Source organism: Hippopotamus amphibius, chromosome 17 (assembly GCF_030028045.1).
Source record: "Hippopotamus amphibius kiboko isolate mHipAmp2 chromosome 17, mHipAmp2.hap2, whole genome shotgun sequence".
Taxonomy (NCBI): Eukaryota; Metazoa; Chordata; class Mammalia; order Artiodactyla; family Hippopotamidae; genus Hippopotamus; species Hippopotamus amphibius.
Genome location: NC_080202.1, coordinates 13,733,065 through 13,755,052, shown reverse-complemented (window position 1 = coordinate 13,755,052; position 21,988 = coordinate 13,733,065). Strand labels below are relative to the sequence as shown.

The following is a 21,988-nucleotide window of genomic DNA, read 5'->3' as shown; positions in this document are numbered from 1 at the left end:
GCTGCTGACCCTCAGAGAGGTGGCGCCCCTGCTGGGCACTGACCCCAAACCCAGGCCTGGCACAGGAGTGGCCGGGCCGCTTCCCCTCCGCAGGACTGTGGGAGCGCGGAGGGAGAGCAGCGCAGCAGGGAGCAGCCCGGCAGCCCTTCCCAGATGTACTGAGCCGCGGAAGCCCTTCCCAGATGTACTGAGCCACGGAAGCCCTTCCCAGATGTACTGAGCCGCGGAAGCCCTTCCCAGATGTACTGAGCCGCGGAAGCCCCCGAGCCTGGGACCTTTGCAAGACCGGGGCCCCGACAGACTGGGATGGACTTCCCTGCCAACCCAGAGGGACAGGCGCTTGGAGCAGATTACCGTTTATTTGGAGAAATAAAAGTGACATTTCTTGTACCTGCGCTTCGGATGGAAGCAAATGCCTACCCCCCACGCGTGTATCATAGCTTCCCGTCTGCCACGGGCTGGCTGCCTGCCTCCTGCAGCTCCGCCGCCCAGTCAGGCGGTGACAACATGCTCTGGGAAGCCAAGTTGGTGACATTTCCCTCTCCGTGGAGAGGTGTGCTCCTCGCTCAGTTGGCAGCCTGCAGGAAAGGCCAAGTACAGATCCAGCCTTCCCTCGGCGGGGGGCAGGAGAGAGCCCCCAGCCCCGCAGGGACCGGGCAGCTTCCACGCAGAGGCAGAAAGATTGATTGATTAGCTGGTGTCCCTGTTCTCTAAGGAGGACACGCTGTCCCCGAATCAGACTCTGCCTGGGTGAGCCCGGAGGAGGTCTCAGCCCCACCCGTCCCCCTCTGCCTCCTGGTGCGTTTCATCTGGCTTTTCCCAGCAGGGCGTGTGGCTGTGTATTTGGGGGAAGCAAAATACGTATTTAGAAGTTCTGTGAGCTTAAGCAACTCTGTAGAAGGAAAAACGCTGCAGAAACTAGGTTCTGGCTACTTATGTGTCCGGAGGCAGTTATATAATGGCTCTAGAGGCAGACCCGCGTCTGTTCCTTACTTGCTGTGTGAACTTGAGCAAATTCTCAAACGACTGGCTTTAAAATGGGCCTAATACTTACATAATAGGGTTCCTGGGATCATTAAATGAAGGGCCTTGGCATCAAGGAAGTGCTTAAGCGGTCACTGGTATTTCTCACTGTATTGGAGTCTCACCTTGTCAGGTACACAGGGAGTTTTTTACATGGTTATATACGAATGTCTGTTTCCTTTGTTGAATAACATCACTTCCTGCCCACATTTCCAGGGACCAACACAGTCTGCTGTGTTAAGGCTACAGCATATTCAGTTGTGTTTGCCTGGATCTGCCTCTGGTATCGGGCATTTGGGTTGTTTCCAGTTCCTTGCTGTTGAAATGATGCAGCTGTGACTCTCAGCAAGCTTTTTACTTTTTTTTTTTTTTTTGATGTCATCCCAACAGGATGTACTTGTGGGGGTGAATTTCTATCACGGAGATCTGTAGATGGGCACACTCATTGCGCCCCAAAGCCAGCTGCAGGTTTTAGATGATCTATGCCTTTTGGGTACTTCCCCTTGGGGCCTGAAGCAAAAGCCATCCCCTCGGAAGATGCCAAAGGGCTCCTTGGTGGTAGTTTTCCCAGCCCTCAGCTGAGGAGAAAGGGGCTGAGTGTTTACATTCCCATGTCCTCTCTCTTGTAGAAAGTCTGCACCAAATGCGGGATCGAGGCCACCCCCGGCCAGAAGCGGCCCCTGTGGTTGTGTAAGATCTGCAGTGAGCAGAGAGAGGTAGGGTACCCAGGGCAGCGGAGTGGGGTTGGGCCGGGGCGGGGGTGGGGCATGCTCGAACTCGGGAAAGTTCATGGTTGCTCGCTGGGAGGGGGTTCTCAGAAGGCCAAGGACAGCCTACCCAGGGCAGCCCGAGACGGGGGTGGGGAGGGGCAGTTGGCTGGCTTGCCCATTCCCCAGTGCAGAGCTGGCAGGGGGCCCTGGTTCTGCTCTGCCTGGGGCCCGTGGTTTCTGTGGGGAGCCCCTCGCACTGAGTGGAGGTGCAGGTGGCGTTTCACAGGGGGCTGTTATAACAGAAATGTCTGCTCCGGGTTGAAGGTTTACTGTGCGCCTGGCACCGTGCTAGGGTCTTTCCACGTATGAATTAATTTCATCCTGATACAACCCCATAGGTGGGTGCCTGTATTGTCACCTTTTACTGATGCAGGAGGTTAAGTATCTTGTGGGCACCGAGCTAGTTAGTGGGTCTAACAGCCATGGTCTGCTGTCATGACGCTGCCCCCGAAGTCCCTTCTGGTTCCAAGTTTCTATCATTCCACTTCTGATCCCATTTTAAGGGGAGAAATCAAGGCTCAGCGAGGACTCTGAGGCAGGAACAGATGGGGGGCTTGAACCTACGTCTCCCAACCCCAAACCCAGGGCTTTCCTCACTGTACCAGGATTAGAAGTGGGGCCGAAACAGTGGAGGACATTGTCACACAGCTCCTGGGGAAGGTCGTGGGTCGGGGATCTCAGGAACAGGAGTCGGGCAGAGGGAGGATGCCCCAGGTTTTCTAGGTGTAGATTTATTGTTTTTACGTATCTGCTTGGTGATTAATATGCTCCTTTCATCTGAGGGTCCATAAAATGTCTTTAGTTAAGGAAAATCCTCAGCCATGATATCCTTGAATATTGCTGCCCTGCCATTCCAAGTCTCCTCTTCAGGAAACCCTGTGAGATACAGCTGCAAGCCTCTCAGTCCATCCTCCAGAGCTCCCAACTGTGCTTCCTCTCTTATTTCTTCATCTTTCTGGATGAATTCTTCAGTACTGCTTCCAGCTCACTAAATCTTTGAGACTCTGTCGGTTGTCTCTCTCAGCGACAGCTTTCCTCGGGTGTTTTGGAATTGGGGTTTGTCTGCTCATCTTGAGTGGGAGTCAGTTTCTCTCTCTTTTCTCTCGCTGCTCATCACCTCCACCCAGCTCTCCTTGCCAAGTGATTTCAAGTTGCCTCCACCCAGGCCCTGGGTCCCCCGGTGCAGGGCCAGCTGTCTTGGGTTAGTGATGAGCTGTGTGTTCACAGCGATAATGGGATTCTTTCCAGAGATGATCATCAAAGCCCTGGGCCGTCTGGTCAGGCCCTGGCTGTGTGTGTGTGCTTCCTCCAGCTTCTATCAGTGTTCATATTCATAGATAAGCTCTAGTCTTAGGGTGGCAAAGTGGGATCTCTGCTTTTTTTCAGCCTCCTTTCCCAGATGGACAGTGCCTTCATCGGCCCCCACTTCAGGGACTCTGGCTCTGGTCCCCCACCTCCCATGGGAGACTTTTAGTCCCTGTACCCTTGGAAGACCAACCTTTCAGCTGCCTCCACCTGCTTCTGGGCCCTGAGCTCAGCAGGCAGTGCCTTCAGCCCCTCAAAATAGTAAATATTTGGAGCTTCTGATCCATCGAGATATATGTGTCATTTTTGAGCACAGTTGAGCCTCCTCGTTGGGAATCTTTTTATGTATCTTTTCTGTGTCTTTGGGACAGGAAAGATAGCAGGCAGGGCCTCCAAGTGTGAACTAACACTCTAGCCTGTCTTGCCCGGAGGTCCCTGATTTCTCATCCTGAAATGGAGACGATAATGCTTATCTCATGGAGATGCCGTGAGAATTCAGCAACAACATTACCGCGTACAAAGTGCACAGACTGTCCAGCCTAGATTAGGTGCTCCATAAATATATCAGAGGCCCTCCTCTCTCACCCAGCCAGAAATTCCCCCCTTGAACTTGAGGTCCTTTTGGTCTTGAGAGGGTCCCTTTTAAGATGCAGTCATCCACGTGAGAGAGGAAAATTCCCTAAAACCGTATCTTGTGGGAGACACCTGAGCAGGATGACAAGACGCGGCTGAGCTGTGGGAGGACTGAGATGAAGAAATTGTCAAGGCAAAGGAGGGGGATGGAAGGAAAGACGAATTTAGCAAATGTAGTGATTCAGTGGAGGGCTTGAGGGGGAGCTGCCCCTGTGCAGCCCCACCACGCGTTACCCTCACGCTCACTAGCAGTCCTGAGCTACTGCGGGCAGCTTCCACCACCAGCCCATCCTAATCTCCAGAGCACTCCGATGCCCAGAAAAGTCCGAAATACCTTAGGATGAGTTTTCTTATCTTTCCTAAGGCAAAGAATATGAGGCTGTGCTCTATGCCATCAGTGTGTCCTTGAATATCTAGAGGCCGATAAAACTGCGCAAGATCAAGGATGCCGTATTCCCTCTCTGCGGGACCAGGCAGACTGTGGATGTTTAGGAGGCGTGGATGGGCCCTGAAAGTACGTGTGTCTGTCTGGGTGCCTCTGGGTACCATATCCAAGTGCTGCATTTCCCTGCCTGCTTTTGGGGTGGGAGAGTGACAGGGTAATTGGTTTCCTAATGCCTTTTTTTTTTCCCTGTAGAAAAATATCTAATCACAACAAAGAGATAGCTAAATAGAAAGAGCATTTGAAATGTCATCTTAAGTGCCACATAGAGCTGGTTCTGCGTCTGCGATAAAAATATGGAGTTGTGTCCTGCAGCAAAAAACCACATCCTGATGGAAGAACTTGCATTTTCTGATGGAAACTCTCATACTACTCGGCCCAAACACTCTTATCTTCTTTTCCATTTGACTCTTCCCTTCCATCATCGTTGGCTGTAATTTTAAGGGTTGTTTGTTTGTTTGTTTGTTTGGAGTGAGTCGAATGCTGGGTTCACGTCCGTGGGGCTGTCAGGTTGGCATTGCTGCCTGTTTTGTGCACTTCAGTGATGCGGTGGTGTCAGCTTCAGCCCCTCTGCTCTTGAGGCGCTTACAGTCTCATGCATTTATTCTTTTGGGCATTCGGTGCATTTATTGAGCATCTTCTATATGCCAGGCGAAAGAGCTCTTCTTGTGGGAGATGGAGACCACAAGTGCAATAAAGTAAATCTTGTCATGTCACAGATGATGAAAAAGTACTCAGAGTAAAGTGGGGTTGGGGTGATGGGAACATAGGGGTAGCTGCTATTTTATACAGGGGTCAGAGCAGGGCTCACTGATAAAATGGCATTTGAGCTGAGGTCTGAAGCACACTATGTGGCTGTGTGGACAGAAAGCATTCCAAGTAGAGGGCACTACAAGTGCAAAGGCCCTGAGGCAGGTGCGTCCTTAGTAGGTTTGAGGAGCAGCAAGGAGAACAGTGTGACTGGAGCAAAGTCAGGGTCGGGAGAGGAGTCAGAGACATGGCAGGGGGTCAGATCATGTTGGTCCTTGTAGACCTTTGGAAGGACTTTGGCTTTTACTCTGAGTGAAATGGGGAGCCCTCGAAGGTCTGGAGTAGGGAAGAGGCATGACCTGAATCCTCCCCCAATTTTTAAAGGATACTCTGGCTGCTTTGTTGAGAATAAATTATAGACTATAATGTCAGAGTTAGTATCATGATGTTTCATCTTTCTTATTTAATATTACCCCAGATATTTAAGTTCTTTTTTTTAATCTTTATTGGAGTATAATTGCTTTACAGTATTGTGTCAGTTTCTGCTGTACAACAAAGTGAAAGAGCCACATGTATACATATATCCCCATCCCCCAGCCCCCTAAGAGGCTCAGGGCCTCCCTCTCAACCTCCCCATCCCACCCTCCTAAGTCCTCACAAAGCATCAAGCTGGTCTCCCTGTGCTCTGCAGCAGCTTCCCACTAGCTATCTATTTTACAGTTGGTCGTGTATCTATGTCTATGCTACTCTCTCACTTCGTCCCAGCTTCCCCTCCCCCCGGTGTCCTCAAGTCCGTCCTCTACGTCTGCATCTCTGTTCCTACCCTGCCACTAGGTTCATCAGTACCATTTTTCTAGATTCTGTAAATACGTGTTAGCATACGGTATTTGTTTTTCTCTTTCTGGCTTACACCCCAGATATTTAAGTTCTTGACCGTTGTTACCCTCTGAAGTTTTTATTTTTAAAAATATTATATACATTTTATTATTTTGTGATTATGAAATTAATACAGATTGTTGACATTCACAATGTGCAGAAAGCGTAAAGAAAAACAAACCCCTCAAAATCCATAATCTTACATTCCAGAGACAATCAATTAACATTTTGGCGTAATTACTTTCTATCTTTTTTCTGTGTCTTTTGTCTTTATATTGTTGAACCTCTGTTTTAAAATTAACATTTTATCGTAAGCAGTTCTTAGTTTAATCAATAACTCTTTATAAACATTCTGTCACATGGGTATTCAGCTAATTTAAGCCTTCTGAGTTATTTCCTTTTTCCCTTCTCATTGCTAATTGCTTTATATATGTGTACTTAGCTCTTTGCGTACATTTGAGATTATGTCCTCAGAACGGATGCTTAGAAGGGAAAAATAAATACCAGTGCTTATAGTCCCTCTTTTCTTATAGACCCTTGAGTTACTAAGTTGACTTATAATTAGCTGGTATATGTAATCTGAAGTAATGACACGTGCATAGTGTATTTTCTGAGTCTTCTGCTATCTGATAATAGCTATTGCCTTTATACAAAAAAGACAGTGACTTGACTGATAATGCAATTGATCATATTCCTTCCCCTTCAAAATTCTGTGAGTTTGACTTCTGCTGTCTAACCGACCACACGTGAAAAGAGCCACCATGAGGGAGAGTAGGCAAACGTAGCAACTAGGAGAACCAGTGCCCAGGAAACCTAGAGATAATAGTGAAACTGTGAAAGAAATATACATGTTTTATTTGTTGTTTGTTTTATTTTTTATTTTTTTACTTTTGGCCATGCCCTGTGGCTTTTGGGATCTTAGTTCCCCAACGAGGGATCGAACCCAGGCCCCCTGCAGTGGAAGCATGGAGTCCTAACCACTGGACTGCCAGAGAAGTCCAAATAAGTTTTTAAATTAAGTAAAAGAGATAAGAGAAGCACTAGAAACCAAACCGAACAAATAGGACATTTGAGAAAAGAATGAACAAATTTGAAGAAGAACCAAGTGAACCATTTTCATTTCTAAAAATGAAAAATTTATTAGTGACTTTAAAAACTCAATCCAGTGATACTCTGGTAATTTTTTAGAGCAGTAAGCCTTGTCCTTCCCATTACTAGCCACAGATGTTTCCTTATCATTTGCTTCTTATTCATTGTTTTTTATTTTTGATCCCTGGTCGGCGCTCCCAAAAGCCTGGTGTCCCTTGCCTCTGATTTCCACTATACTAACTGCACGAATCTGATGTTTTTGTGACTACACGAAACTACAGTCTTTACCTAATTAAACCAGCCGCTTATATAAGCATGCGACCTCCCAGCTCCCTGTTGCATCTCATTTCTATTCCCTCTGTGGGCAGGCACGCTGTTTGGTCCCTTTCCTGGTTTCCTTGTCGGCAAATTAATAAACCCTGATATATGCTCAAGATTTAAAGACATAGAAAAGAGAATGAGGGACTTCCCTGGCGGTCCAGTGGTTAGGACGTCGCCTTCCAATGCAGGGGGTGCAGGTTGGATCCCTAGTTGGGGAGCTAAAGATCCCACATGCCTCGTGGCCAAAAAACCAAAACAAAAAACCCCAGAAGCAATAATGTAACAAATTCAGTAAAAGACTTTAAAAATGGTCCACATCAGGAGCACCAGCCTGCCACCACACCCTCCACCAATCAGGAGAAAGTCAAATACCCTGCAGCCCTCATCCCAAATTTTGCCTATTAAAAACTCCTCCCCCCAAACTATTGGGGACTTCAGGTTTTTTGATCATGAACCACTCATTCTCCTTTCTGGGCCCTGCAATAAATCTTTCTCTGCTCCAAAAAAAAAAAAAAAAAAAAATTTAATAAAAATAAATCAAAAATGGTCCACATCAAAAAAATCTAAGAAAGAAAAAAAGAAAAGGGAATGAGACGCCCCTCAGTGGACTGGTTCACAAGCACATCAGGCACACCTGTGGAACCCCAAGGAGGACCCTGTAAACCAGAAGACAGTTTCCAGGATGCAGGGTAGGCGACAAAGCAGACGCAGCCTGTGAAGTCAAAGCTGCGAACAGAAGGCAGGCTGACAAGATCCGATGCTCAGGATAAAATAGTTCTGAAGGCAAGAACAGAACATGGGGAGAGGTCTGAAGCCAGGCGTATGCTTTTATTCCCTTTTAAATAACCAGTAGTAGTATTTATGTCTGTATTTGGAAATTAATAATTTTATCTGGACATGCCTGTCACGTTCACTGATTTTTGTCAAGGACAAACATATTTGGATCTCCGATTCAGGAAAGCGTTTCAATTATGTTTTTGCTTATTGCTTTGTTCCCAGACTATTCTGGTTGCTTCTTGGGAGCACTGTGAATTTGAAGAGTGCATTTCCATTGTGTGTCTTATGTTTTCATCAGCTTCTACCAAGTCGTTTTCAAGTTCTTTTTATTTTTCCCTCCATTCTGAAAACTCTTAAACTCACTGATTCCTTTTGAGGGGGGCGGGGGGGTCTGACTCTGGTGGTTTCCTGTGTTTGGTCTTGGTGGTTGCACATGTGTCTTCATCCCCCTTCTGATGCTGTGAGCTCCGCAGGCCCCGGGTTTACCAGAGGCAGCAGGAACACCACTCACAGCCCCTTCCCTTTGTCTGGGATTCCACTCCACGGAGGAGGCACCTTGACTCTCCTGGGACCTGGCCCTCTGGCCCTCAGAACTAGAGAGGACTTGAGGGGGACTTCCCTGGAGATCCAGTGGTTAAGACTCCGAGCTTCCAGTGCAAGGGGCACACGTTCGATCCCCGGTTGGGGAACTGAATTCCCACATGCCACACCGAGTTGGCTCTTCCTGCCTCTCCCTGCCCTCCCACAATTGAGCTTCACTTAAGAAAATACACCTTCCCAGATGCAGCTCACTGTTGCCAGCTCCTTCCCACTCCTGCCTGGTTATTTTCTGGGAGTCTATCTCCCATTCTTAAAGACAGAATTATAGGAGGGAAGACAGCCCCTGAACAGCACCAGAAACCCGTAGACATGCCGCACAAGGAAGGCTGCCCAGGGGACGTCAGACCCTGGACCCTGATCCCTGCCAGGCAGGCAAGGGTGGGTGGACCAGTGACACCCATTTCATCCATCCCACTCGCCTGTCTTCAGAGGGGAGACTGACGGCAGGTTGAATGTCAGATCCCTCCTGTGCTGGTGTTCACGTGCCCTTTAGTCATGTGCTTTGTTGGGTGTGTTAGCGCGAGCTTGAGAAGGACTGCATGAGGGACGTCTAAACACATGACGTTGCAAGCCGGAAATTCATGTCATTGATTGTTTAGCCTTTAATCCTGATTCATTTTAAAAGACAAAGTGACTCACACAAAGTTATACTGTAATCAGTGGAAAAGTTAATTGAAATCCAGATTCCCCAGTACTCTAGAAACCATTCTTGCAGCCTCTAAAATGTCCCTTTGGAGTAGGAAGGCATCTTTGAGGATGCAGGCATTCTTCTAGGGGGATGAGCTGGAGAGGGGAGAAAACCAATTTGTAAGTAATTGGAAGCTGATTAATACAATTAGAGCATTCTTCCCTCCTCAGCGTGCGCTGTGCCTTCCCCGTTTCACTCCACATCCTGATTATAACTCAGCAGAGGTCGGGCTGTACCAATACTTACTGTGTTTCCTGCAGTGCTTTAGCATAGAAAAGGTGCTGAGGAAAGGCTTGCTGATTGAAAGAGACATTTGCAAAAGAGGAAAGCAGGTTCCTTGTTTAGATCACTTCAGAACCTTCTCCCAGCAGGTGGCCTTCGATTTCCCTGAAGTCTTGTCACAGATGGCCTTGGCTGGGGTCCCACAGTGCCCAGTGATTCTGGGCCTCTATTCCAGCCTCTGGCCCTTCTCTCCTGCTTGTTGATCAACTGAAAGGGGAATTTGTGGAGTAGGAAAGTGGCTTCACACGGTGGTTTTTAAATCATCTTAACTCACCCATCCTGGAGGGTACCCAGTAGCCCAGTTAGGGCCCCTAGGGAGGGTCCATCTTGGCACAAACCTGCAGGAGCCTGGGAGAATCAGGGGCTCCCTCGCTCCCAGCCGGCACCCGTGGGAAGCAGCCGTGCCAGCCGAGCCCAGCATCCTGGTGGCACCTGCCTCCCGGGCGGGCGGCCCGTGCGCACCGCAAGCTGCCATCTGCTTCCCCACGCTGGTTCTCTTCTGGCCCTGCTGTTACTTGCAGTTTGGATTTTTTGCTGCAAACAGCTTTGCCAGAGGGCCCCTCCGGAGGCCCTTGCGTGTGCTCAGGCGTGGGTGGCTGGCACGCGGGCGGGCGGCTGCCTGCGCGGCCCGCCGTCTGCGTCTGGCTTGCTCTGGGCTGCTGTCGCTGTGGCCCCAGGGGACCCGGATGGTCACACTTCCTCAGTGTGTTGGTCACCTCCCACGTGCTGCACTCCGCCAAGTGGAGCCGCTATCAGTACCGGCTCCCGGCTTCCCACACAGCGGAAACGGCACAAGGAGGAGGCTCCTAGGGCCCCCCAGCCCCCCGCCTCCTGTGGGGAGGCAGACTGGTCTCCCTGCCCCCTATTTGGGGTGCCTTTCTGCGCCTGTGTCCATGCACTGGAGAAAGAACTTTCCCCTCTGAGATGCTGCCTGACCTAAGAGGGCACTGACGTTCTCACCCCTGCGCTCCAGCCCGCTGAGCCCGGTGTCCTACCTGGGAGTCCGGTCTGGCTCTGAGGAGCAGGCATTAACTCAGCACCCACTGCGGGCCAGTCAGCATCTCGCATCTTCCTCACCGGAGCCCGGCGAGCTTTTCGCTATTGTCCCCATGTCCCTTGTCCAAAGACACCAGGTAGTAATTGACGGAGCCAGGGATTGAAGCCAGGTGTGTCTGCCTCCAGAACTCCTTCTGACAACTTGACTGTCTATTCGTGCATCCGTCCATTTATTAATTCACATAATAGGTATTGAGTATTTACTATGTGCTGGGCACTACTTTAGGCCCTTGGAAAACAGTGATGAACAAATCAGCCAAATATCTCTGCCTTGAGTTTATATTTTAGCAGGGACCAGGGGAAGAGAGAAGGAACAGACAGTAAACATAACTGTTGCAGGAAGGGAGACCCCTCCCAGGGCCCGAGAGTGGGCTCTTGTCTAACACTCAGAAGTGAATCGTCTGAGGAGACACCCTTGCTGACAACGCAAGAGGAGGCTTTGTTGGGAAGGGGCGCCCGGGCGGAGAGCAGGAGGGTAAGGGAACCCAGGGGGACTGCTCTGCCACGTGGTTCACAGTCTCGGGTTTTGTGGTGATGGGATTAGTTTCTGGGTTGTCTCTGGCCAATCACTCTGACTCAGGGTCCTTCCCAGTGGTGCGCACGTCGCTCAGCCAAGATGGATTCCAGCGTGGAGGGTTCTGGGAGGTGGGTAGGACACATGTGCTGGCATCTCCACTCTTCTTTTGACCTTTCCTGAATTCTTCCGGTTGGTGGTAGCTTGTTAGTTCCGCGTTCCTTACCAGAACCTCCTGTTGTAAGAAAACTCATGCAAGTGGCTACTATCTTGCCTGGCCAGGGTGGGCAGTTTCAGTCAATGGTTCCCCGAACATAACCAAACGAATACATAAGCTAATTACATAGTATGTTAGATGCTGCGTGGGAGGAAGAGAGCAGAACAGGGCGAAGAGATCAGGAGTGTGGTGTGGCGGGGGGGGGGGGGGGGAGGGAGGTAGCTGTGTTGTAAGTAGACCAGCCACCATGTCACACCCATTAGGATGGCTAATATTTAAAAAACAGAAAATAACAAGTATTGGTGAGGATGTGGAGAAATTTGAACCCTTGTGCATTGATGGTGGGAAAGTAAAATTGTGCAACCACTATGGACAACAGTATGACAGCTTCTCAAAAAATTAATGATCTAACAATTCTACTTCTGGGTATCTACCCTTCAGAATCGAAAGCAGGGGCTCAAGCAGATACTGTGCATCCGTGTTCCTTACAGCACTGTTCACAATAGCCTAAAGGTGGAAGCAACCCAAGCACCTACCTTTGGCTGATGGATAAACAAAATGTGCTCTCTGCCTGTCATTATTCATGTTATTCAGCCTTAAAAAGGAATGGAGTTCTGACACATGCTACAGCCTGGAAGAACGTTGAAGATATTATGCTAAGTGAAATAAGCTAGACACAAAAGGACACATATTGCAGGATTTCCATTTATATGAGGTCCGTAGAATAGTCACATTCACAGAGACAGAAAGAAAGGTGGTTGCCAGGTGCTGGGGGTGGGGGGATGAGGAATTATTGCGTAATGGGCACAGAGTTTCAGTTTGGGATGATGAAAAAGGTCTGGAGACGAATGGTGGGACGGTAGCACATCAGTGTGGATGCACTTAACGCCCCTGGACTGTACCCCTAAAAATGGTTAGAAAGGTACATTTTATGTTATGTATATTTTACCACAGTGGAAAAAAAAAAATGGGTAGGGGTGGAGACTGGCCAGGGTAGGCCTCTTCAAGGAGGTGAGATGTGATCAGAGACTTGAAGGAGGTGTAATGAGGAGGCCATTGGCTCTCTGGGGAAGGAGCAGCCCAGGATGGGGCCACACCCAGAACAGCATGGCACCAGCCAGCAAGGCTCCCCTCCTTCCACGTGCGGGGGTCCTGGGGTCCCCTGAGGCTGGTGGGGAAGGAGTTGGTCCTCAGAGGCTCTTTGGCCACCAGAAGTAGGGAGGGGAGTTGATGTGGTCCAAGAGGAAGCCCTCAGCCCACCAGGAACAGGGCCCACAGGTCCTGGTGTTTGGCTGTTGTACCACCAGGCGCCCCCCGCCTCCACTTACTCAGCCACCTGGGTGTGTTCAGCGGTCTGCGAGGTTGGGAGCCCTGTGACCCTGTGATCAGCTTGTGTGACACCATCCTGACACCACAACCTCCTCACCCCCCTCTCTCCGTCTGTTGGGCCTGCGCAACCTGGCTTTCCCTGCTATGATACCCTCCTCTACGTGGCCCTGGGGAGGCAGGCGAAAAGCTAGGGCAAACGCATCTGAATATGGTAATTTTCTTCCATTAATTTGAACAAAAATTGGATAATCAGCTTCTCCTGCCCATTTTCCAGATGCCAAGTGACGTTGGCTGGCACGATTGTGCCACCTCTCGCTAGCCAGCTGTCTGGCAGATGGGGACTGGGGAGTAGAGGGAGGCTCCACCCTTTAGGAGCTATGCTTTAAGCTCTTAGGTGGTGCCCAGCCCTGGAAATACACACCCATCCCCTCTCCTAAGGAAATAACTCAAGACACATGTCCTCCTGCAGTGCCAGAAAATCCTTCTGTGAAAAACGGAAGCAGAAGAGAACCAGCCTTTGTTGGGGTCCTCGTCTGGGTCAGACGTGGGACCCTGTGTCCCCGCCCTTCCAGCCAAACGGAAGCTCTGGGACCTTAAGTGACAGGTCCAAGGTGGCACAGCGGGACGTGAAGAACCTGAGCTGTCTCAGAGGCTCCTGCCACCAGACCGGCTTCCACCTCATGACTTCTACCAAGCTGGCGACCACTGCCTTCGAGAATCAGCCCTCCTATTCCAGGATGGCCCACAGGCTGGAGGAGCACGGGAGGTTTCACCCTCAGTGGGCAACGTAGTGATCCCCGACAACCTGGGGGACCCCTGGGTCCCGGCGCCACTTCTCTTTGCCCTGACTTTGTAAGTCATTACACCCTAGCCCAGGCTAACTCACTCATAGCCGAAGCCCAGCCCTGGCTGTTAGATCTAACTACTTACACCCCTGAACCTGGTTTTGGGTCCCAGCACCTGGTTGTCCTCTTGACGCTTGAACTTTTTTTCTTTTTTCTTTTTTTTTTTTTGGCTGTCTTAGGTCTTTGTTGCTGCGCACTGGCTTTCTCTAGTTGCGGTGAGCAAAGGCTACTCTTCGTTATGGTGCGTGGGCATCTCATTGTTGTGGCTCCTCTTGTTGTGATGCACAGGCTCTAGGCGTGCATGCTTCAGTAGTTGTGGCACACAAGCTCAGTAGTTGTGGCACACGGGCTTAGTTGCTCTGAGGCATGTGGGATCTTCCCGGACCAGGGCTCGAACCCGTGTCCCCTGCGTTGGCAGGCGGATTGTTAACCACTGCGCCACCAGGGAAGTCCCTTGACCCTTGAACTTTGCCTGCTGCTCCCCACCCTGCGTCAACCCAAGGGTCATGGTCGTGGGCCTGCTCCTGATGGTCCCTTTTTGCAAACTAACTGAGAGGGCAGTGCGGTAGGCATCCTGGCTGGTTCGTCCCCACATTGCACCTGGCACCTCCTGAGTGTCATCTGCGTGTGCTGCTCAGCCTCACAGCCCACTCCTAGCCGCACAGCCTGGAGAAACTCTCACACACTCCCGGGAAACATGACCGAGAATGCATGTAGCAGCGTTTATTGTAATAGCCAAAAAAAACTGGGAACCACCACATCTTCTTTCATGGTGGAATAGATAGATAAATTTCAAAGGATGAATTAAATATCCAGTGAGCAAAAGGGAAAAAAAAGCAAGTCACTAAAGAATACACAGTGACTCAAAAATATGATGTTCAAAAACAGGTAATAGTAAATATTTTACTTAGACATGTACACATAAGCAGTTTTTAAAAGTAGAAAGCAAAGCAAAGAATTGCTTCACACACGATTGCAGATGGTGGTTACTTCTGAAAAGAAGGCAGGGAAGGCCTCCAGGGCCTTCTCAGATCTGGTCATATTTAATTTCTTAATAAGCTCACAGGTGTTTACTTGAATGTGATTCTTTGAAACATACTGTGTTTCCATACACTTTTGTGCGTGTGCTAGATTTCACAGGCACACACCCAGAAGGTAACAGAGGAGATCATCAAAAATCAGACCCAAAAAAGCTTGAATCAGTCATATGGAGAAAAGCCTTTAAAATCTCCCAGAATGCGGGGGGGAATAAACCAAAGAGCTAAAACCATAACAGAGTCAGTGATGAATCCAGAAAACAGAGAAGGCGATGGAACCTCAGAATTATAGATTTTCGCCAAGAAGGAACAAGACCAGCTGGAAATGAAGCAATAATCAAATCCATAACCGAGGAAGGCGTCCGTTGTTCGAGACCACACACTGGAAGACCCACGAGTCCTGCCGAGTAGGGGTCAGCCCAGGAACAGTGTCATGTTGGCTTTGGAATATGTTTCTGAGACTGTGTTTACACAGAGGCATGTTTGTTGTTCTGGGAATTGAATCAGAATCACGAAGCTCCTCTGAAAAGACCTGGCTAGGTATAATTGGCCTGTCCAATTTTCTGATTCCAGCCCTATTCATTTGCCATGTGCGGCCCCTCCATCTGGGAACAGAGGCTGGTTTTGCAGCCAACCACCACCGTGGCACGCTTGCCCTCTCTCAGAGCTGTGCTGGAACAGGGAAGATAGTTACATATTTGGAATTCAAAGGGATTTCATGCTGCATGCAAATGAAGGGTAAGAGGAGGCGGGCGTACAATGTTGACAAAGCAAGTAATTAAAAACAGTAGTGAAAGCATCCTTCTCCTCTGTGGATTTGTTAAACTTGCAAGACCGTTCTAGACAAAGGAGAAGACAGTCTCTCTGGGACCAGATTGAGAAGGAAGATAGGGGTCTCTGCTCTCAGTGACTTGTAGGGACCTTTCCATGTCACAGATAATCTGGGAGATGCAAGGGCTAGTGGGATACCCCTGGGGGCCATGGGAGAAGGTGAGGCCAGAGCTGGAGGTTGGCCTGCCCGCCCCAGAAATTCTCTGTGACCCCGGGGCACATGGCCCCACAGCCAACCCAAGACCTTATTGGGTGTCACCTCCCTCTGAAGCTGGCAAACACTCCTCACCAGTAATTGTGCAGAAGCCTCGCTGGAGTGAACCGCTCCCCGGGGGTTAATGGAAGCCAAAGCATTTCCTCCAGTTCTGAAATAATCTAACCAAGGTGTTTAAATTATCTGTCAAGAAAATGGATAGCACCCTGAGAATATTTCTTCTCACTGCATTTTTTTCTTTTCCGCTATGCTAGCCATTTCCTGCCACCCAGGCTGAGCTGGTTGCTCAAAAACCCACTTGAAATGAAGGGGAAATTTGCTCACGCCCTGGGAAAGGCGTGTGCTCCTGGGCTGAGTGAGGAGCTCTGCCCACGGTGGAGGTGGGGGTGGGCATTGGAAGAAGGGGCAGGTGTGTGCTGTCCTTGCTGGGGCTGAATTTCTAGCCCATCTCCTGGGGAGGCTCAGGCCTGGCTCCCCGTGTGGGGAGCCTGAAAGGCAGCCAGCAATACCAGGGAGGGTGGGGTGGAACTTTCCAGGCAGGTTGAGCTTGTTCACTCTTGCCGGGGCCTAAGGTGGGTGGGAGGATAGTGGAGACTTTCTCACTAGCTCACCGACACACACACACAACACACACACACACACACACACACACACACCCCTGATGTGTTTTTTTTTTAAGGGTTAATTTGGGATTTTCTTCCCCTGAAGATTGATTGATTGATTGATTGATTTTTGGCTGCATTGGGTCTTTGTTGCTGCGTGTGGGTGTTCTCTAGTTGTGAGCGGGGGCTACTCTTTGCTGCGGTGCGTGAGCTTCTCATTGCGGTGGCTTCTCTTGTTGTGGAGCATGGGCTCTAGGCCCGGGCTTCAGTAGTTGTGGCATGTGGGCTCTAGAGCACAGGCTCAGTAGTTGTGGTGCGTGGGCTTAGTTGTTCTGCAACTCAGTTGCTCCGCAGCATGTGGAATCTTCCCGGACCAAGGATCGAACCCGTATCCCCTACGTTGGCAGGCGGATTCTTAACCACTGCGCCACCAGGGAAGTCCTGCCTGATGTACTTTGTTTTGTTTTGTTTTTAATATTTATTTATTTATTGGCTGCATCAGGTCTTAGCTTCAGCACATGGGACCTTCACTGCAACATGCAGGATCTTTCATTGAGGCACGCAGGCTCTTCGTTATGGTGGGCGGGCTTCTCTCTAGTTGTGGCGTGTGGGCTCCAGAGCGCATGGGCTTGGTAGTTGCAGTTGCCACGTGGCTCTCTAGTGGCACGGGCTCCAGAGCTCAGGCTTAGTTGCCCCACGGCATGTGGAATCTTAGTTCCCCGGCCAGGGATCGAACCTGTGTCCCCTGCATTGCAGGGCAGATTCTTAACCACTGGACCACCAGGGAAGTCCTGCCTGATGTGTCTTAAAGTGTTATCCTTTAAGTTACAAATATGCAAATACTCCTGCAGGGGTCTCACTTGGCTTTCCCCTAACACCTCAATTCTTAGTTAGCACTTTAGAAGGGATCAGTGGAGAGCCAGAACCTGGTGGATGCCTGGGCTAGGAGGGGAGCTCTGCCCCACTGCTCTGGCTCCTCTCTGGATTGCTTACTTGTGCTCTACACCGCCAACCGAGGGTTTCACCCCAGGCGCTGGAGAGGTGGATGCAGGGAAACCCTCCCCGGACAGGATAGTTCCTGAGGGCAGACCATGAACACCTCTCACATGGCAGAGAACAGCAGAGTCAAAGACCCCAGCCCTTTGTGGATTTAGGTGCTGGAGCCACCCACCTGCAAGGACATTTGATCTTTTCTCTCCGTAGCGCAATCTTAACACATAGGAGGTACTGAATAAATGCTGTTTGAATGAATTAATATCTGCAACCTCCCTCTTCAGGAGTTGTTTGCAAGCTTTGCCTTTCTGAGGTAGTGGAAACAAGCCCTAAACTTAATTCCCACCAAAAGAACAAAAAAGAAAAAATCTTAAAACAAGAAAGTGAGATAGGGAGGGATGAAGGAAAGAAAGGAAAGAAAAATAAAACTATCAGAAACTCAAGTATTTCAATATGACAAACCTCTCTATTTTTTTTTTTTTTTTTTGGCACACAGGCTTAGTTGCTCCGCGGCATGTGGGATCTTCCTGGAGCTAGGATCAAACCCGTGACCTCTGCATTGGCAGGCGGATTCTTAACCACTGCGCCACCTAGGAAGCCCTAAACCTCTCTATTTTAATTCTGCTAGTTGTTTTAGATGGACAGACAGGTGTATATATGCATATATAGCTTTTTAATTATCCCAACCAATATTTGTCTAATCACTTACATTACAATAGAAACAGTGTATATTAACTCCACTTGCCATGAAAAATGAGGAACCTAATGCCTTTTTTTTTCTCCAGCCACTTGCTTTTTGTTAAGACAATCTGGAATTTGGGGTCAGATTATTATTGCTACCTATTCTTAAGCATCATTTCTTTTACTTTTTATTATTTTTTAGTCGTATTTACATTAGTTATCTAGACTGAATTCTATCTTTCATTTATTTTATCAATCACGATGAGTTTTTGGTGCCACTGAGTCCCTCCATTCTGGAGCTTTTTATTTTAATTCATCTGTTTGTCAGCTGAGCAATTTTTTAGGAAAACTGGTTACACCTCTGTTTTCAGTTTTTGCTGATAGGATCCACGCATCGTTGGGGGATGAGAGTCACAGCCCTTTGCTGATTGCAGAGGCAGGTGGAGAATTCATCCTAGGCACATAGGATGGCAGGTGATGCCGTCTCCACGGGCTGCCTCTGGCTACACATGTGTAACACGGGCTTGAGACCCACTCCTGCCCCGCTCACTCCTCACCCTGAACAAACCTGCACGGTCACATCCGTGCCGCAGTCGCACACATAATATAAATGCCGAGTCTCCATCCTCCTTGAAGAGAGTAGCAGATAATCCAGCTGTAGAGTCGGATGGTCCTCATCTGGTTTGACTGCACAGATAGCATTTCTGGCATAAAGTAATGCTGAAAACAAATGTGTGTCTTACATGAGCACACCTCCTGTTGGCTCACCTTGCTCAATATCAGCTTGGTAGCCATGGCTTTTCATACCCAGCTTATCACCACGGAAGCCTGATCACTGGGTACTGCCGGGCAGTCCTGAGAGCAGCATCTCTTCCAACTAACAGCATGGTGCCCTGGGCCCTTCCTGGTTTCCAAGGGATCCAGCTCTGCCTGCCTTTATGCTGAGAAGCCCCTGTTCCCTTTGAAACGCTGTCTGGGGTTTTCCCTTTGTCAAGATTCTGACTCCTGGAGGTTAGGTGGGGGCAGTGACATCTGACGGAGAGCTTGTCTTTCTGCAGGGGCAGAAATGTCAGTGTTGTGAACTCGAGCTGGTGTTTTCAAACTAACCGTAACTTGACTAAGCCTTTCCTATCTTGCTCCACTATGAAAAATTTAATTAGTGCTTTCTTTTCCATTCCTACAAGCTTTTCTCCCTTCAGCACATCCAGATTCAGTATACCAGCCGTAGACTCTTCCAACTCCCCATGTGTCAACCTGCCAAGCAGCCCAGGGATTTAATAACATTGACATCCAATTACCAATCTGTTATACTTCAATTTAAATCAAAGTAATACACGCATGTGCTTTTAAAAAAATGTAATTGTTCTGAAGAGCTTATGCTGGAGGGTGGCAGTTGCCTGTCCAGCCCCTCCCTCACCCAGCCCATCACGTACAGGCTGCTTGCTTTAATTCACATGCTGGCTCCTGCCCTGACTTTCTTGATATACAAACTTTCTTTTATTTGTATTTATTTATTTGTTTGTTTAATGGCTGCATTGGGTCTTCATTGCTGTGCGCAGGGCGGGGGCTACTCTTCATTGCGAGGTGTGGGCTTCTCATTGGGGTGGCTTCTCTTGTTGCAAAGCCTGGGTTCTAGGTGCACGGGCTTCAAGTTGTTGTGGCATGTGGGCTCTAAAGCACAGACTCAGTAGTTGTGGCACACGGGCTTAGTTGCTTCACAGCATATGGGATCTTCCTGGACCAGGGATGGAACCCGTGTCCCCTGCATTGGCAGGCAGATTCTTAACCACTGCGCCACCAGGTAAGTCTCGATATATCAGCTTTAGATACTGTCTATTGATTCCAGGCTCTAAAAGGTGAAGAACTGGCTAGCTTGAATTACTCTACTTTCCCTCTCTCCTCCTAATTTTTGATACTGTTGTTAATTTTAACTCTTTGATTCCATTTGTAACTTTGTATACTGTTTGCTTCTTTCTTCTTCCATCAACTTTATTTTTTTTAAATCTTTATTGGAGTATAATTGCTTTACACTATTGTGTGGGTTTCTGCTGTACAGCAAAGTGAAAAAGCCACATGCATACATATATCCCCATATCCCCTCCCCCCTGAGCCTCCCTCCCAACCTCCCTTTCCCACCCCTTTAAGTCTTCACAAAGCATCAAGCTGGTCTCCCTGTGCTCTGTATTAGCATCAACTTTAATATTCACGCTTCCACTCCTTCTGCATGAGTTGTGGGCCTGAATGCCTCTATTCTTCCCTGCCGTACTCTCACCTCCCTCCTTTTCTAGATGATACATTCACTAATAGATTGCCAAGATTCTATGTTTAGATTGTTCTGTCACCATAATTAATTCTTCCATGCTTTGTGTTTTGTGCCTGGCTCTTAGTTTACAAAGGCAACTGAGTGATGACAGGAAGAGGGTAATGCCATTGAAAGAAGAATTTATTGTTTACAATTCCTGAGAGAAGGGAGCATTCCGTGCCACTCAGGGCCATGTGGGGAAGCACCAGATTCGATCAGGAGGCAGAAAGGAGTGCAGGGAAAGCACAGGCCACAGCAGTTAATGGGGTTTCTACAGGAAAGGCAAGGCAGGGCAGGGTATCTTAGGGTTGGCTAGCTTGAATAGTTCCAGCAGCCGTTGGGGCATAGAGGCTGGCCCCGGCTGCCTGGTACCTGGCCCTGGATTGAGTTAGGACAGAGGGAATATTGGCTCGGTGAGTGAGAGTCAGATAAAGGAGGTAGTTGGAGTGTGGATTCAGGATTGGTTGGAGGGTTTATAATATGACTTTTGCACGCCCACAAAAGCTGCATCACAGGGGAGATGTAAACAACTATTGGTTTGACCTTGTGATTAATGGATGCCAAATAGACAAATACAGAATCTAAGAAAACAACACTTTGTCTCTAGGTTAATTATAAGAGTTGAAAATCATTTAATTTCACAATGAATAAAATTAATAAATAAATAAATTTATGAAATAACATTAATTATAAATGAATTAATAATAAATGAAATAGCATTTACCTGTATATGATTTTGTAAGAGAATGAAGAGGGTAGGTTCCAGAGCTAGACATTAGGAAAATGTGCCTAGTGTCATGATCAAATGGATTTCTTTTTAACTCTTTATATCTTAAAACCACATCACATTTTAAGTTACTTAATATTTGGACCATGACTTTCATGTATGATTTTTAGCATTTCCTGGAGTCTTTATGGCCCTTTTTTCTCATTCATAATAAAACTCTATGTCCTTTTATGCAGCTTCTTGATTTTACCTTCTTTTGAGTGGGGCCTTCTCTTTTCCTGTCAGAAATCCCTCCAGACCCTTTTCTGGCTCTAACTTGTACCACTTACTGAAAGCTGTCTTCATGGCATTTCCCTTTGACTCACCTCCTGAGTTGGAGACACTGTTTCCAGGATCTTGTCTTCCTCTTTCTTGTTTTTCACCTCTGTTTCGCTGGAGCTCATCCTGAAGTAACTTTGTGAAAAGGGACTGTGCATAGGAAAATTGTAGTCCTTGCGAGTCTAAAAATGTCTCTATTCTCTTGATTGATAGTTTGGTACAATTCTAGGTGCATAGTCTTTTAGCATCCAGTGTTGCCAATAAGTCTGATGCTGTTCTAATTCTGGTTTCCTTGTAAGAGACCTATTTTTCTTGCTGGAAGCTTCTAGGATCTTTTTATATTTGTAACTAAGTGATCTCATGAGTAGGTATCTATTTACTTTTTTTTTCTCCTGCCTTATATTCAGTTAAAAACATTTTAATCTGAAGTCTCATGTCCTCTTTCAGCTCCTGGAGATGTTTTTCTATTGCCCTCCTTCTGAGGAGTCTATTATTAGGAATTTGACCCCTCAAGTTGAGCATTTTGTCTCATCATTTCTTGCACTTTTTTTCTGTTTCTTCATCGCTGTGCTCCACATTCCAAATTTTCTCTTTTTTATCTTCTGGGCTTTATTTTACATTTTTATATTTCTGCATCATATTTTTAATTTCTAGGGGTCTCTTCTTATTCTCCAGGTATTCCTTTTTAACAGCCTGTTGTTCATATTTGATTAATGTATATTTTAAGTCCCTGAATTTAACTTTCCTATTTTATTGAGTTAATTAG

General features: G+C 48.1%; 1 protein-coding gene across 1 annotated transcript in view; it reads left to right on the top strand.

Annotated features, from left to right (window-relative positions):
- The window catches only part of RPH3AL (rabphilin 3A like (without C2 domains)), a 145,631-nt gene that overhangs the window by 90,826 nt on the left and 32,817 nt on the right, over positions 1-21,988 (top strand). Inside the window, 1 exon segment of the mRNA XM_057716063.1 lies at positions 1,653-1,739. Coding sequence (XP_057572046.1) covers positions 1,653-1,739 — 87 coding nt within the window.